The 17610-nt window shown below is 46.8% G+C and overlaps 1 protein-coding gene across 2 annotated transcripts in view; it reads right to left on the bottom strand.

Annotated features, from left to right (window-relative positions):
* Positions 1-493: 493 nt before the first annotated feature.
* The window catches only part of LOC139538537 (unconventional myosin-X-like), a 192071-nt gene continuing 174954 nt past the window's right edge, over positions 494-17610 (bottom strand). The window contains exons 34-40 of one of the 2 annotated variants that reach the window (XM_071340690.1): positions 17302-17438; positions 15263-15386; positions 13794-13964; positions 13307-13432; positions 12854-13015; positions 8737-8928; positions 494-4206 (exon numbers count right to left, since the gene is read on the bottom strand). In XM_071340690.1, the coding sequence (XP_071196791.1) occupies positions 4102-4206; positions 8737-8928; positions 12854-13015; positions 13307-13432; positions 13794-13964; positions 15263-15386; positions 17302-17438 (1017 nt within the window). In that variant the 3' untranslated portion in view covers positions 494-4101. Of the gene's footprint in view, positions 4207-8736; positions 8929-12853; positions 13016-13306; positions 13433-13793; positions 13965-15262; positions 15387-17301; positions 17439-17610 lie in introns of those variants that run through there. The other variant, XR_011667754.1, reaches the window with a different exon arrangement.

Raw genomic sequence — 17610 nt, 5'->3', positions numbered from 1 at the left:
GGGGTTCAGAGAGGTGTAATCATCACACTGTCATGTTGTCACAATGTAATCATCGCACTGTCATGTTACCACAATGTAATCACCACACTGTCATGATACCACAATGTTATCACCACATTGTCATGTTATCACAATGTAATCATCACACTGTCATGATATCGCACTGTCATGATACCACAATGTAATCACCACACTGTCATGTTATCACACTGTCATGATACCACAATGTAATCACCACACTGTCATGATATCACACTGTCATGATACCACAATGTAATCACCACACTGCCATGATATCACAATGTAATCACCCCACTGTCATGATACCACAATGTAATCATTGCACTGTCATGTTACCACAATGTAATCACCACACTGTCATGATACCACAATGTTATCACACTGTCATGATACAATAATATATAGTGCACTGTCATGATACCACAATGTAATCATCACACTGTCATGTTATCACACTGTAATCACCACACTGTCATGATACCACAATGTAATCAACACACTGTCATGATACCACAATGTAATCACCTCACTGTCATGATACCACAATGTAATCACCTCACTGTCATGATACCGCAATGTAATCACACTGTCATGTTATCACAATGTCATGTTGTCACAATGTTATGTTATCATCACCACACTGTCATGATACCACCATGTAATCATCACACTGTCATGTTATCACAATGTAATCATCACACTGTCATGTCATCACCCTGTAATCACAACACTGTCATGATACCGCAATGTAATCACACTGTCATGTTATCACACTATAGCCCGGTTTACTGCATGTGATGTTGATCTTTATTCCAGTTCTCAGCCCAGGGCTTTGTGCAAAGCCAGATAGCCTCCATCTTAGCCTCTGTCACTGTCTTTCACCTTACAAGGCTGGGTGTAGGAGGCTACCTCCATCTTAGCCTCTGTCACTGTCTTTCACCTTACAGGGCTGGGTGTAGGAGGCTACCTCCATCTTAGCCTCTGTCACGGTCTTTCACCTTACAAGGCTGGGTGTAGGAGGTTACCTCCATCTTAGCCTCTGTCACGGTCTTTCACCTTACAAGGCTGGGTGTCGGAGGCTACCTCCATCTTAGCCTCTGTCACGGTCTTTCACCTTACAAGGCTGGGTGTAGGAGGTTACCTCCATCTTAGCCTCTGTCACGGTCTTTCACCTTACAAGGCTGGGTGTAGGAGGTTACCTCCATCTTAGCCTCTGTCACGGTCTTTCACCTTACAGGGCTGGGTGTAGGAGGCTACCTCCATCTTAGCCTCTGTCACGGTCTTTCACCTTACAAGGCTGGGTGTCGGAGGCTACCTCCATCTTAGCCTCTGTCACGGTCTTTCACCTTACAAGGCTGGGTGTAGGAGGCTACCTCCATCTTAGCCTCTGTCACGGTCTTTCACCTTACAAGGCTGGGTGTAGGAGGCTACCTCCATCTTAGCCTCTGTCACGGTCTTTCACCTTACAAGGCTGGGTGTAGGAGGCTACCTCCATCTTAGCCTCTGTCACGGTCTTTCACCTTACAAGGGCTGGGTGTAGGAGGCTACCTCCATCTTAGCCTCTGTCACGGTCTTTCACCTTACAGGGCTGGGTGTAGGAGGCTACCTCCATCTTAGCCTCTGTCACGGTCTTTCACCTTACAAGGCTGGGTGTAGGAGGCTACCTCCATCTTAGCCTCTGTCACGGTATTTCACCTTACAAGGCTGGGTGTAGGAGGCTACCTCCATCTTAGCCTCTGTCACTGTCTTTCACCTTACAAGGCTGGGTGTAGGAGGCTACCTCCATCTTAGCCTCTGTCACGGTCTTTCACCTTACAAGGCTGGGTGTAGGAGGCTACCTCCATCTTAGCCTCTGTCACGGTCTTTCACCTTACAAGGCTGGGTGTAGGAGGCTACCTCCATCTTAGCCTCTGTCACGGTCTTTCACCTTACAAGGCTGGGTGTAGGAGCCTACCTCCATCTGTTACACTGCGCTACACGACTCGCCATGTTTGGCTGGTGAGTCCTTCCTGACCCTCTCTTCCTGACTATTAGAATTACACATAATAAATATCCCAGCCACCCTCCCATGACGACACACAATAGCAGGGACATTCACCTACATTCAACCGCGGGACGATTTTGTTTCTTGAGCGAATGGATGTTCATGGGGCTGGAACATCAATTCTAAATACTTTGTACACTGCAAATTGACCGCAAGAATCCCAAACAGATATAATATTTGACTAAAACATCATCATTTCAAACCTTGCTTACATTTGTTTACAAATCACATATATACACACTGAGTGTACAAAATATTATGAACACCTGGTCTTTCCATGACATAGACTGACCAAGTGACAACTGTGGGGAAGCATTGGAGTCAACATGGGCCAGCATCCCTGTGAAACACTTTCGACACCTTGTAGAGTCCGTGCCCCGACGAATTGAGCCTGTTCCCGAGGGCAAAAGGGGGGTGAAACGGAATATGAGAAGGTGTTCTTAATGTTTTGTCCAGTCAATGTCTCTCTTAGGCGTGGGAATACTTTAGAACAGATATCTAAAACTTTAATCATTTGGAGCTGAGGTGCAGGTGTTTTTTTTAACAGTCGTGTGTCCAACAATTAAAGAAATTATATTTGCTCGTAAAAGTTGGGGTGCCAAATGGGTAACCCTGCTCTATCGCTAGTGACCAACAATACCTCAGTAACAGAAGTACCAGGAAGTACCTTCCTTTCATCAACTCTCTTTCAACAGTTTCAGTCAGAAAACATTTAATTACAAGGACACACCTGGTTTCAAATCAAAATAGCAAATAAAACATTTAAATGAAAAATACCTCAGACTAAATTCTATCACGATGTTCTTCAGAATTAAGCTAAACGTTCTATATTAAACCACTGCCTTTATTGTAAATAAATAATAACCTAAATATAGTAGTAATGGATTATGTATTGGTTATATTTAACTTATAAAATACAAGTGTTATTTCATCAGAGTTAAAAACCTGCTTCTCAGGCACTGGGTAGAAAGGCTTTGGGCACCAGTCTGCTTTTCTGCTCTTCTACTTCTTATGGAATTGTCATTTCAAACATATTTAGCGTCATAATCAGAGTAGGCAAAAGCAGAAACAGATCTGGGACCGGGCTATAGAACAGCAGCCTCTGCCACTAGCATTATAACTGGTTATAACCATCGAGCTATGAACCCTGACATAACCCTGGCTCGGGGACGCCATTCCTGAAAGTGAAAACCTATTACTTACAGTCCAAAGAATAACAACATGGATGGAAGCAGCGAAACCTATTTAAGGCATCAAAATGTAGAGATGTTCAACTCCCTGGTTCTGTGGTTGGTTTGGGATTCAACTCCTATTGCTCATAAAACCTGAGGGGAAAGTCTTTCAACCTTTACTTTAGACAAATAACTTCTTCTCATTGTAAATATATAACGGTATAGTTGGGTGCCCAGACATTAACATATGTTATAATAATAATAATAACACTTGCCAATTATAAAAATAGACACAACAGGAAAGGGGAGCTAGTCACGGGAAGGCTTGACAGTGAGACATTTCTCACTCAATCTGAATCTCAATCCATTGGAAAGGAATTTGAAAACGGTAGAACTTGAATACAAAAGGAAATTATAAATGTGACAACCTGATTGGTTCATACTATTGATAAATTGATGTAAATAATAGCAGAAGGTAACGTGATATCGACTCTGTCGACAGCTATAGAATAGCAATATTTAAAACGGTTGAGGAACGCAGTACAGCCTTTAGCGCTACACATTCTAGAATGTTCTGAATGTTGGCTTGGCGGACCACACTGAGGGACACCGGAGTCGGACGAGTTCTGGAGTAGCTGAATAGCAGCGTGACGTCAGTTATCCAGACATCTGAGTTGAAGAGTACAGTCCTGTCTTCGTGAACTTTTAGTCTTGAAGCTTGTCTTCACGGACCCTGCTGGTTAGCCTTGTAGTGCTAGCCTTTTAGCCTTGTAGTGCTAGCCTTTTAGCCTTGTAGTGCTAGCCTTTTAGCCTTCTGGTCAGGGGCGGTGGTGGGAAGCCAACTGGGCTGTGTTCTGTCTCACATCACCTGATCCAGTTGGTTCCGTCGCTGGACCCAGATCTGACACTGCATCTCTTCTTTACTATCATGTTGATGTAGGCTTTCATGATCTTGATGATCTCTCCAACCTGAAACACCACAGATGAGAGTTTTAACAGCAGGGAAAACAAACAAATGAACGATGCACACTGAACAGATACTTAGATAAGTATCATAACAGCCAAGGCTTTTGTTGGTTGACGTTCTGAAATGCTAGCCTGGGGTGCCAGTCAGTTTGTGTTATCATGTCAATTCCCTGTCACTCATTGTCATGCCAAACATGTCTGTTGACACTAAACAGACCAGGCTACTGGTCATTTATAAATCTGGTGTTATAAACAGACCTGGGACCAGGCTACTGGTCATTTATAATCTGGTGTTATAAACAGACCTGGGACCAGGCTACTGGTCATTTATAATCTGGTGTTATAAACAGACCCGGGACCAGGCTACTGGTCATTTATAATCTGGTGTTATAAACAGACCCGGGACCAGGCTACTGGTCATTTATAATCTGGTGTTATAAACAGACCCGGGACCAGGCTACTGGTCATTTATAATCTGGTGTTATAAACAGACCCGGGACCAGGCTACTGGTCATTTATAATCTGGTGTTATAAACAGACCTGGGACCAGGCTACTGGTCATTTATAATCTGGTGTTATAAACAGACCAGGCTACTGGTCATTTATAATCTGGTGTTATAAACAGACCAGGCTACTACTGGTCATTTATAATCTGGTGTTATAAACAGACCTGGGACCAGGCTACTACTGGTCATTTATAATCTGGTGTTATAAACAGACCTGGGACCAGGCTACTGGTCATTTATAATCTGGTGTTATAAACAGACCTGGGACCAGGCTACTGGTTATTTATAATCTGGTGTTATAAACAGACCTGGGACCAGGCTACTGGTTATTTATAATCTGGTGTTATAAACAGACCTGGGACCAGGCTACTGGTCATTTATAATCTGGTGTTATAAACAGACCCGGGACCAGGCTACTGGTCATTTATAATCTAGTGTTATAAACAGATCTGGTCATTTATAAATCTGGTGTTATAAACAGATCTGGGACCAGGCTACTGGTCATTTATAATCTGGTGTAATAAACAGACCTGGGACCAGGCTACTACTTCTATAATGTTGTATTATGGTGTAATAAACAGACCTGGGACCAGGCTACTACTTCTATAATGTTGTATTATGGTGTTATAAACAGACCTGGGACCAGGCTACTACTTCTATAATGTTGTATTATGGTGTAATAAACAGACCTGGGACCAGGCTACTACTTCTATAATGTTGTATTATGGTGTTATAAACAGACCTGGGACCAGGCTACTACCTCTATAATGTTGTATTATGGTGTAATAAACAGACCTGGGACCAGGCTACTACTTCTATAATGTTGTATTATGGTGTAATAAACAGACCTGGGACCAGGCTACTACTTCTATAATGTTGTATTATGGTGTTATAAACAGACCTGGGACCAGGCTACTACTTCTATAATGTTGTATTATGGTGTAATAAACAGACCTGGGACCAGGCTACTACTTCTATAATGTTGTATTATGGTGTTATAAACAGACCTGGGACCAGGCTACTACCTCTATAATGTTGTATTATGGTGTAATAAACAGACCTGGGACCAGGCTACTACTTCTATAATGTTGTATTATGGTGTAATAAACAGACCTGGGACCAGGCTACTACTTCTATAATGTTGTATTATGGTGTTATAAACAGACCTGGGACCAGGCTACTACTTCTATAATGTTGTATTATGGTGTAATAAACAGACCTGGGACCAGGCTACTACTTCTATAATGTTGTATTATGGTGTTATAAACAGACCTGGGACCAGGCTACTACTTCTATAATGTTGTATTATGGTGTAATAAACAGACCTGGGACCAGGCTACTACTTCTATAATGTTGTATTATGGTGTTATAAACAGACCTGGGACCAGGCTACTACTTCTATAATGTTGTATTATGGTGTAATAAACAGACCCGGGACCAGGCTACTACTTCTATAATGTTGTATTATGGTGTAATAAACAGACCCGGGACCAGGCTACTACTTCTATAATGTTGTATTATGGTGTAATAAACAGACCCGGGACCAGGCTACTACTTCTATAATGTTGTATTATGGTGTAATAAACAGACCCGGGACCAGGCTACTACTTCTATAATGTTGTATTATGGTGTAATAAACAGACCTGGGACCAGGCTACTACTTCTATAATGTTGTATTATGGTGTAATAAACAGACCTGGGACCAGGCTACTACTTCTATAATGTTGTATTATGGTGTAATAAACAGACCTGGGACCAGGCTACTACTTCTATAATGTTGTATTATGGTGTAATAAACAGACCTGGGACCAGGCTACTACCTCTATAATGTTGTATTATGGTGTAATAAACAGACCTGGGACCAGGCTACTACCTCTATAATGTTGTATTATGGTGTAATAAACAGACCTGGGACCAGGCTACTACTTCTATAATGTTGTATTATGGTGTTATAAACAGACCTGGGACCAGGCTACTACCTCTATAATGTTGTATTATGGTGTAATAAACAGACCTGGGACCAGGCTACTACCTCTATAATGTTGTATTATGGTGTAATAAACAGACCTGGGACCAGGCTACTACCTCTATAATGTTGTATTATGGTGTAATAAACAGACCTGGGACCAGGCTACTACCTCTATAATGTTGTATTATGGTGTAATAAACAGACCTGGGACCAGGCTACTACCTCTATAATGTTGTATTATGGTGTAATAAACAGACCTGGGACCAGGCTACTACTTCTATAATGGTGTATTATGGTGTAATAAACAGACCTGGGACCAGGCTACTACCTCTATAATGGTGTATTATGGTGTAATAAACAGACCTGGGACCAGGCTACTACCTCTATAATGGTGTATTATGGTGTAATAAACAGACCTGGGACCAGGCTACTACCTCTATAATGGTGTATTATGGTGTAATAAACAGACCTGGGACCAGGCTACTACCTCTATAATGTTGTATTATGGTGTAATAAACAGACCTGGGACCAGGCTACTACCTCTATAATGTTGTATTATGGTGTAATAAACAGACCTGGGACCAGGCTACTACTTCTATAATGGTGTATTATGGTGTAATAAACAGACCTGGGACCAGGCTACTACTTCTATAATGTTGTATTATGGTGTAATAAACAGACCTGGGACCAGGCTACTACCTCTATAATGGTGTATTATGGTGTAATAAACAGACCTGGGACCAGGCTACTACCTCTATAATGTTGTATTATGGTGTAATAAACAGACCTGGGACCAGGCTACTACCTCTATAATGTTGTATTATGGTGTAATAAACAGACCTGGGACCAGGCTACTACCTCTATAATGTTGTATTATGGTGTAATAAACAGACCTGGGACCAGGCTACTACTTCTATAATGGTGTATTATGGTGTAATAAACAGACCTGGGACCAGGCTACTACCTCTATAATGGTGTATTATGGTGTAATAAACAGACCTGGGACCAGGCTACTACCTCTATAATGGTGTATTATGGTGTAATAAACAGACCTGGGACCAGGCTACTACCTCTATAATGTTGTATTATGGTGTAATAAACAGACCTGGGACCAGGCTACTACCTCTATAATGTTGTATTATGGTGTAATAAACAGACCTGGGACCAGGCTACTACTTCTATAATGGTGTATTATGGTGTAATAAACAGACCTGGGACCAGGCTACTACTTCTATAATGGTGTATTATGGTGTAATAAACAGACCTGGGACCAGGCTACTACTTCTATAATGTTGTATTATGGTGTAATAAACAGACCTGGGACCAGGCTACTACCTCTATAATGGTGTATTATGGTGTAATAAACAGACCTGGGACCAGGCTACTACCTCTATAATGTTGTATTATGGTGTAATAAACAGACCTGGGACCAGGCTACTACCTCTATAATGTTGTATTATGGTGTAATAAACAGACCTGGGACCAGGCTACTACTTCTATAATGGTGTATTATGGTGTAATAAACAGACCTGGGACCAGGCTACTACTTCTATAATGGTGTATTATGGTGTAATAAACAGACCTGGGACCAGGCTACTACTTCTATAATGTTGTATTATGGTGTAATAAACAGACCTGGGACCAGGCTACTACTTCTATAATGTTGTATTATGGTGTTATAAACAGACCTGGGACCAGGCTACTACTTCTATAATGGTGTATTATGGTGTAATAAACAGACCTGGGACCAGGCTACTACCTCTATAATGTTGTATTATGGTGTAATAAACAGACCTGGGACCAGGCTACTACCTCTATAATGGTGTATTATGGTGTAATAAACAGACCTGGGACCAGGCTACTACTTCTATAATGGTGTATTATGGTGTAATAAACAGACCTGGGACCAGGCTACTACTTCTATAATGGTGTATTATGGTGTAATAAACAGACCTGGGACCAGGCTACTACTTCTATAATGGTGTATTATGGTGTAATAAACAGACCTGGGACCAGGCTACTACCTCTATAATGGTGTATTATGGTGTAATACTGTACCAGAGGTGTCTCAAAGAACATCTCTCTGTCGTCCACTGTGATCTTATAGGTCGTGGCCTGGGGAGCTCCGAAGAAGATGATGTGTTCGTAGGGGAACGTCTCTAGAGGTTTGGGCTCTCCTCTCTTGTAGACCGACACGTTCTCTGCACTCACACTCAGCCACAGGTCGTGAGGAAAGCCTCCCTCTTTACACTGAGGAACCAGAGAGAGAGAGACATACACAGACAGGTCAGATAACAAGTATGATCAAATACATTTACAAAGTCAGGCGATGGAAACCAGCAACCTATTTCCATTCATTTGTCTTCTTTTTCCCTTCTGCCCGTTACACCTCCCCTTCTGCCCGTTACACCTCCCCTTCTGCCCGTCACACCTCCCCTTCTGCCCGTCACACCTCCCCTTCTGCCCGTCACACCTCCCCTTCTGCCCGTCACACCTCCCCTCCTGCCCGTCACACCTCCCCTCCTGCCCGTCACCTCCCCTCCTGCCCGTCACACCTCCCCTCCTGCCCGTCACACCTCCCCTCCTGCCCGTCACACCTCCCCTCCTGCCCGTCACACCTCCCCTCCTGCCCGTTACACCTCCCCTCCTGCCCGTTACACCTCCCCTACTGCCCGTCACACCTCCCCTCCTGCCCGTCACACCTCCCCTCCTGCCCGTCATCTCCCCTTCTGCCCGTCACCTCCCCTCCTGCCCGTTACCTCCCCTTCTGCCCGTTACCTCCCCTTCTGCCCGTTACCTCCCCTTCTGCCCGTTACCATCCCCTTCTGCCCGTTACCATCCCCTTCTGCCCGTTACCATCCCCTTCTGCCCGTTACCTCCCCTTCTGCCCGTTACCATCCCCTTCTGCCCGTTACCATCCCCTTCTGCCCGTTACCATCCCCTTCTGCCCGTTACCTCCCCTCCTGCCCGTTACCTCCCCTCCTGCCCGTTACCATCCCCTCCTGCCCGTTACCATCCCCTCCTGCCCGTTACCATCCCCTCCTGCCCGTTACCATCCCCTTCTGCCCGTTTTCTCCCCTCCTGCCCGTTTTCTCCCCTCCTGCCCGTTACCTCCCCTTCTGCCCGTTACCATCCCCTTCTGCCCGTTACCTCCCCTTCTGCCCGTTACCTCCCCTCCTGCCCGTTACCATCCCCTTCTGCCCGTTACCATCCCCTTCTGCCCGTTACCTCCCCTTCTGCCCGTTACCATCCCCTTCTGCCCGTTACCATCCCCTTCTGCCCGTTACCATCCCCTTCTGCCCGTTACCTCCCCTACTGCCCGTTTACTCCCCTCCTGCCCGTTACCTCCCCTTCTGCCCGTTACCTCCCCTTCTGCCCGTTACCTCCCCTTCTGCCCGTTACCATCCCCTTCTGCCCGTTACCATCCCCTTCTGCCCGTTACCTCCCCTTCTGCCCGTTACCCTCCCCTTCTGCCCGTTACCCTCCCCTTCTGCCCGTTACCATCCCCTTCTGCCCGTTACCATCCCCTTCTGCCCGTTACCATCCCCTTCTGCCCGTTACCTCCCCTCCTGCCCGTTACCCTCCCCTTCTGCCCGTTACCCTCCCCTTCTGCCCGTTACCCTCCCCTTCTGCCCGTTACCCTCCCCTTCTGCCCGTTACCATCCCCTTCTGCCCGTTACCTCCCCTTCTGCCCGTTACCATCCCCTTCTGCCCGTTACCATCCCCTTCTGCCCGTTACCCTCCCCTTCTGCCCGTTACCTCCCCTTCTGCCCGTTACCTCCCCTCCTGCCCGTTACCATCCCCTTCTGCCCGTTACCCTCCCCTTCTGCCCGTTACCTCCCCTTCTGCCCGTTACACCTCCCCTTCTGCCCGTTACACCTCCCCTTCTGCCCGTTACACCTCCCCTTCTGCCCGTTACACCTCCCCTTCTGCCCGTTACCTCCCCTTCTGCCCGTTACCTCCCCTTCTGCCCGTTACCTCCCCTTCTGCCCGTTACCTCCCCTTCTGCCCGTTACCATCCCCTTCTGCCCGTTACCATCCCCTTCTGCCCGTTACACCTCCCCTTCTGCCAGTTACACCTCCCCTTCTGCCAGTTACACCTCCCCTTCTGCCCGTTACCTCCCCTTCTGCCCGTTACCATCCCCTTCTGCCCGTTACCATCCCCTTCTGCCCGTTACACCTCCCCTTCTGCCCGTTACACCTCCCCTTCTGCCCGTTACCCTCCCCTTCTGCCCGTTACCCTCCCCTTCTGCCCGTTACCATCCCCTTCTGCCCGTTACCTCCCCTTCTGCCCGTTACACCTCCCCTTCTGCCCGCTACACCTCCCCTTCTGCCCGTTACACCTCCCCTTCTGCCCGTTACACCTCCCCTTCTGCCCGTTACCATCCCCTTCTGCCCGTTACCATCCCCTTCTGCCCGTTACCATCCCCTTCTGCCCGTTACCTCCCCTTCTGCCCGTTACCTCCCCTTCTGCCCGTTACCTCCCCTTCTGCCCGTTACCTTCCCTTCTGCCCGTTACCCTCCCCTTCTGCCCGTTACCATCCCCTTCTGCCCGTTACCTCCCCTTCTGCCCGTTACACCTCCCCTTCTGCCCGTTACACCTCCCCTTCTGCCCGTTACCTCCCCTTCTGCCCGTTACCTCCCCTTCTGCCCGTTACCATCCCCTTCTGCCCGTTACCATCCCCTTCTGCCCGTTACCATCCCCTTCTGCCCGTTACACCTCCCCTTCTGCCCGTTACACCTCCCCTTCTGCCCGTTACCTCCCCTTCTGCCCGTTACCTCCCCTTCTGCCCGTTACCATCCCCTTCTGCCCGTTACCATCCCCTTCTGCCCGTTACCATCCCCTTCTGCCCGTTACCTCCCCTTCTGCCCGTTCCCTCCCCTTCTGCCCGTTACCCTCCCCTTCTGCCCGTTACCATCCCCTTCTGCCCGTTACCATCCCCTTCTGCCCGTTACCTCCCCTTCTGCCCGTTACCTCCCCTTCTGCCCGTTACCTCCCCTTCTGCCCGTCACACCTCCCCTTCTGCCCGTCACACATCCCCTTCTGCCCGTTACCTCCCCTTCTGCCCGTTACCTCCCCTTCTGCCCGTCACACCTCCCCTTCTGCCCGTCACACCTCCCCTTCTGCCCGTCACACCTCCCCTTCTGCCCGTTACCATCCCCTTCTGCCCGTTACCTCCCCTTCTGCCCGTTACCATCCCCTTCTGCCCGTTACCATCCCCTTCTGCCCGTTACCTCCCCTTCTGCCCGTTACCATCCCCTTCTGCCCGTTACCATCCCCTTCTGCCCGTTACCATCCCCTTCTGCCCGTTACCATCCCCTTCTGCCCGTTACCATCCCCTTCTGCCCGTTACCATCCCCTTCTGCCCGTTACCATCCCCTTCTGCCCGTTACCATCCCCTTCTGCCCGTTACCATCCCCTTCTGCCCGTTACCATCCCCTTCTGCCCGTTACCATCCCTTCTGCCCGTTACCATCCCTTCTCTGAATCCACTGATTCGGTCACTCATCTGTAGAATGTTTTTGTATTTCCCCTGTATGCTTAAATTCAGTTTGTTCAGTTTCCTTGTCTGTTACAACTGTAAGGTGACACATTTTCTTTTCATAACAAAGAAAGTCTTTAAAAACATATTTATTTTTTTACATCCATTGTGAATGACAACAGTTGGTCTCTCAATGTGAAAAATGTTTCCAACATTCCCCCTCGATACCCACCAAGCTGTTGGTGTACAAATGTGTCCAAATGGCAGAGGGAGCCACATTTCTAACTAGCCTGCAGAGGCCTGACCGCCGTGCCACCATAGATGGAGCCCCATCTGTGCAAAAGCCCACTATTTAATCCCATGGATCGGGGATTTCAGGAAAAAGCATTAGGAGCACGCCCCTATCCACATCGACGAGACCGCAGTAGGAGAAGGTGAAAAGCTTAATGTTCCTCGGAGTACACATCACTGACATCTGAAATGGCCCACACACACAGACAGTGTGGTGAAGAACGCGCAACATCGGCTTGTCACCTAAAACCCTCACAAACTTTTATAAATGCACATATGAGAGCATCCTGTCGGGCTGTAACACCGCCTGGTACGGCAACTGCACCGCCCGCCACCGCAGGGCTCTGCAGCTTGATGTCCACCCCCTGGACAGGACGCTAGTCTGTGTTGTCATGTAGTTACCTCTACGTCGAACAGTGTGGACCCATATCCGGGCCACTCCTTGATGATGTTCATGTATTTGAGCATGGCAGTGTGCTGGTCCAGTCCCTGAAGTCTGGACCACTTCTCTACGATGGAGGTTCTGGTGGCTGAGGTCTCCTCCTTCACCCACATCTCCAGCATCTAAAAAAGAACAATACTTTATTAGTACCTTCCTCAAGGGCTAGGCAACCTAGCCTCCTCTAACCGCTAGGCTACCTGTTCCTCCTCTAACCGCTAGGCTACCTGTTCCTCCTCTAACCGCTAGGCTACCTGTTCCTCCTCTAACCGCTAGGCTACCTGTTCCTCCTCTAACCGCTAGGCTACCTGTTCCTCCTCTAACCGCTAGGCTACCTGTTCCTCCTCTAACCGCTAGGCTACCTGTTCCTCCTCTAACCGCTAGGCTACCTGTTCCTCCTCTAACCGCTAGGCTACCTGTTCCTCCTCCATCTTCTGTTTCTTCATGGAGCCCGTCTTCAGCCCGCTGCGGCGCAGGGTCCCGTCCAGGAAGCTGGTCCGCCTCCGCTCAAGGGTTTGGCCCACAGGCCCCGCCGCGCCCACCTACACAAAACAACCCCACTTTGTTAGTCCAACAATATAAAACAATCCCACTTTGTTAGTCCACCTATACAACCCCACGTTGCTAGCACCACCCCCTGGATAGAGTGTAACTAACCTAAATTCAGTGGGATTTGTCCCCAGCAAAGACAACATACAGCAACATACATATGCATACATCAGAGATACATACAGTGCAATCAGAAAGTATTCAGACCCCTTTACTTTGTCCACATTTTGTTACATTACAGCCTTATTATAAAATCTATTAAATATTCCCCCCCCCCTCATCAATCTACACACAATACCCCATAATGACAAAGTGAAAACAGGTTTTTAGGGCTTACGAAAAATATATAAGTACCTTGGTGAAATGCAGGATGCGTGCGCGTAGCCTGCCTACAGGGTAGACGTTGTCCAGAGACCAGCTGCCCCGGGCCTTGTCCCCGTGGAGGAACTGGAGCCTGAGAGCAGCCAGGTGCTGCAGGGTGTCTTCTGGGGCCGGGAAATGACCGTTGGTCAGAGACTCATGGGCCTGGAGGAGACAAGTATATTTTATTTATTTTTTAATTTCACCTTTATTTAAACAGGTATTTATATATATATATAACCTTAACCCTTTATTTAACCAGGTAGGACAGTTGAGAACAAGTTCTCATTTACAACTGCGACCTGGCCAAGATAAAGCAAAGCAGTGTGACAAAAACAACAACACAGAGTTACACATGGAATAAACAAACATACAGTCAATATCACAATAGAAAAATCTGTATAAAGTGTGTTGCAAATTAAGTAAGGAGGTAAGGCAATAAATAGGCTATAGTGGCGAAGTAATTACAATTTAGCAGTTTACACTGGAGTGATAGATGTGCAGATGAGGATGTGCAAGTAGAGATACTGGGGTGCAAAAGAGCAGAAAAACAAAAACGAATATGGGGATGAGGTAGGTAGTTGGTTGGATGGGCTATTTACAGATGGGCTGTGTACAGCTGCAGCGATCAGTAAGCTGCTCTGACAGCTGACGCTTAAAGTTAGTGAGGGAGATATAAGTCTCCAACTTCAGTGATTTTTGCAATTCATTGCAGTCATTGGTATCAGAGAACTGGAAGGAAAGGCGGCCAAAGGAAGCGTGAAATATACCTGCTGGAGCGCGTGCTATGGGTGGGTGTTGCTATGGTGACCGGTGAGCTGAGATAAGGCGGAGCTTTACCTAGCAAAGACTTATAGATGACCTGGAGCCAGTGCGTTTGGTGACGAATATGTAGCGAGGACCAGCCAACGAGAGCATACAGGTCGCAGTTGTGGGTAATATATGGGGTGTCAAGGATCGGTAGTCAAGGATCGGTAGGATAGTCAGTTTTACGAGGGTATGTTTGGCAGCATGAGTGAAGGAGGCTTTGTTGCGAAATAGGAAGCCGATTCTAGATTACATTTTGGATTGGAGATGATTAATGTGAGTCTGGAAGGAGAGTTTACAGTCTAACCAGACACCTAGGTATTTGTAGTTGTCCACATATTCTAAGTCAGAACCGTCCAGAGTAGTGATGCTAGTAGCATGTAGCAATCTTAACACTAAAGAGACAGAAGGTCAGTGAATTGATACAGCTATTCTGGCTAAAGGTTTCTATGGGAATGGGGCGCTTGCTTAAGCCTTCCAAAAAAGAGGGAAGAGGACAGAGAAATTGCAAGAAGATGGATTGCAAACTAAGATGGTTTGCAACAAGTCAATGAATTACAATGGAAAAGACTCGACATTGTAAAGCACGACATTGTAAGACACTTTTCTACTCGGGTGCTTCCTAATAATAGTAGACCAAAATGGTAGTAACTGACCTGTTCGAACATGAAGGCGAACTCCACCCCTTCCTTGGGCACGCTCTCTACATCCAGGAAACAGTAGAGTTTGAAGTAGAGCTTCCACTGTCCCTCCTCCTCCACCTCCTCACTGCCTGACAGCCTGGAAATCAATCAGTGAATCAGCCAATCAACCAAAACCAATCAGTCAAGCAATCACTCAATCAACCAAATCAATTTCAGACCCTCGTTTTAGCAGAAATATAGTAATAATATCAGAGAGGATTGTGGGTCATGTAGATTGGTCCCAGATCTGTTTGTGCTGTCTTGCTAACTTTTCCCTATGTTCAACAAGCTTTCTCAGTGTTCAACAAGCTTTCTCCGTGTTCAACAAGCTTTCTCCACCCTTAACCCTGTTCTGAACACCTCCAAAACAAAGGTCATGTGGTTTGGTAAGAAGAATGCCCCTCTCCCCACTGATGTGATTACTACCTCTGAGGGTTTAAAACTTGAGGTAGTCACCTCATGCAGGTACTTGGGAGTATGGCTAGACAGTACACTGTCCTTCTCTCAGCACATATCAAAGCTGCAGGCTCAAGTTACATCTAGACTTGGTTTCCTCTATCGTAATCGCTCCTCTTTCTACCAAACTAACCCTGATTCAGATGACCATCCTACCCATGCTAGATTATGGAGAAGTAATTTATAGATCGTCAGGTAAGGGTGCTCCCGAGCGGCTAGATGTTCTTTACCATCCGACTGTCAGATTTACCACCAATGCTCCTTACAGGACACATCACTGCACTCTATACTCTGTAAACTGGTCATCTCTGTATACCCGTCGCAATACCCACTGGTTGATGCTTATTTATAAAACCCTCTTAGGCCTCACTCCCCCTATCTGAGATATCTACTGCAGCCCTCATCCTCCACATACAACACCCGTTCTGCCAGTCACATTCTGTTAAAGGTCCCCAAAGCACACACCTCCCTGAGTCGCTCCTCTTTTCAGTTCACTGCAGCTAGCGACTGGAACGAGCTGCAACAAACACTCAAACTGGACAGTTTTATCTCAATCTCTTATTCAAAGACTCAATCATGGACACTCTGACTGACAGTTGTGGCTGCTTTGTGTGATGTATTGTTGTCTCTACCTTCTTGCCCTTTGTGCTGTTGTCTGTGCCCAATAATGTTTGTACCACGTTTTGTGCTGCAACCATGTGTTGCTACCATGTTGTTGTCATGTTGTGTTGCTACCATGTTGTTGTCATGTTGTGTTGCTACCATGTTGTTGTCATGTTGTGTTGCTACCATGTTGTTGTCATGTGTTGCTACCATGTTGTTGTCATGTTGTGTTGCTACCATGTTGTTGTCATGTTGTGTTGCTACCATGTTGTTGTCATGTTGTGTTGCTACCATGTTGTTGTCATGTTGTGTTGCTACCATGTTGTTGTCATGTTGTGTTGCTACCATGTTGTTGTCATGTTGTGTTGCTACGATGCTGTGTTGTCATGTTGTGTTGCTACCATGTTGTTGTCATGTTGTGTTGCTACCATGTTGTTGTCATGTTGTGTTGCTACCATGTTGTTGTCATGTGTTGCTGCCTTGCTATGTTGTCGTCTTAGGTCTCTCTTGTCGTGATGTGTGTTTTGTCCTATATTTTTAATCCCAGCCCCCGTCCACGCAGGAGGCCTTTTTCCTATTGGTAGGCCGTCATTGTAATTTAGCATTTGTTCTTAACTGACTTGCCGAGGTTAAAGGTTAAATCAAAATAAATCAAACTGTCAATGGCCATAGGGATTGAAAAACCAGCACAAACAGATCAGCGACCAGGCTAATCTCTGTGCATCTCTCTCTCTCTCCAGTTGAACTCTCACCTCTCAAACAGATCAAGGACCAGGCTAATCTCTGTGCATCTCTCTCTCTCTCTCTCCAGTTGAACTCTCACCTCTCAAACAGATCAGGGACCAGGCTAATCTCTGTGCATCTCTCTCTCTCCCCAGTTCAACTCTCATCTCTCAAACAGATCAGGAACCAGGCTAATCTCTGTGCATCTCTCTCTCCAGTTGAACTCTCACCTCTCAAACTTGGCGAGTACGTCCGTAACGATGACTCTGCTCTCCACAGCCCGGTCTGTTGTGTTGTTGTGTTCAAACAGGGCAAACATGTTTCTACTGTCCTCCATGGCCAGGCCTCGGATCAACTTCTCCACCACCTGGGGACAGGCAGGACAGAGGGACATTAACACATCTGACTAAATCTAACCACCTGGACATAGGCAGGACGGAGGGACATTAACACAGCCTGGAGAAAATGGATGTACCAATGAAGGATTGCCCCAGGCAGAAATTACTGTTATTTTTACAGCTGCTACTCATTGTGGATAA

This window comes from Salvelinus alpinus, chromosome 14 (assembly GCF_045679555.1).
Source record: "Salvelinus alpinus chromosome 14, SLU_Salpinus.1, whole genome shotgun sequence".
In the NCBI taxonomy this organism is placed as follows: domain Eukaryota; kingdom Metazoa; phylum Chordata; class Actinopteri; order Salmoniformes; family Salmonidae; genus Salvelinus; species Salvelinus alpinus.
The sequence above is the reverse complement of the archived record's forward strand: the minus strand, read 5'-3'. Positions and strand labels throughout refer to the sequence as shown.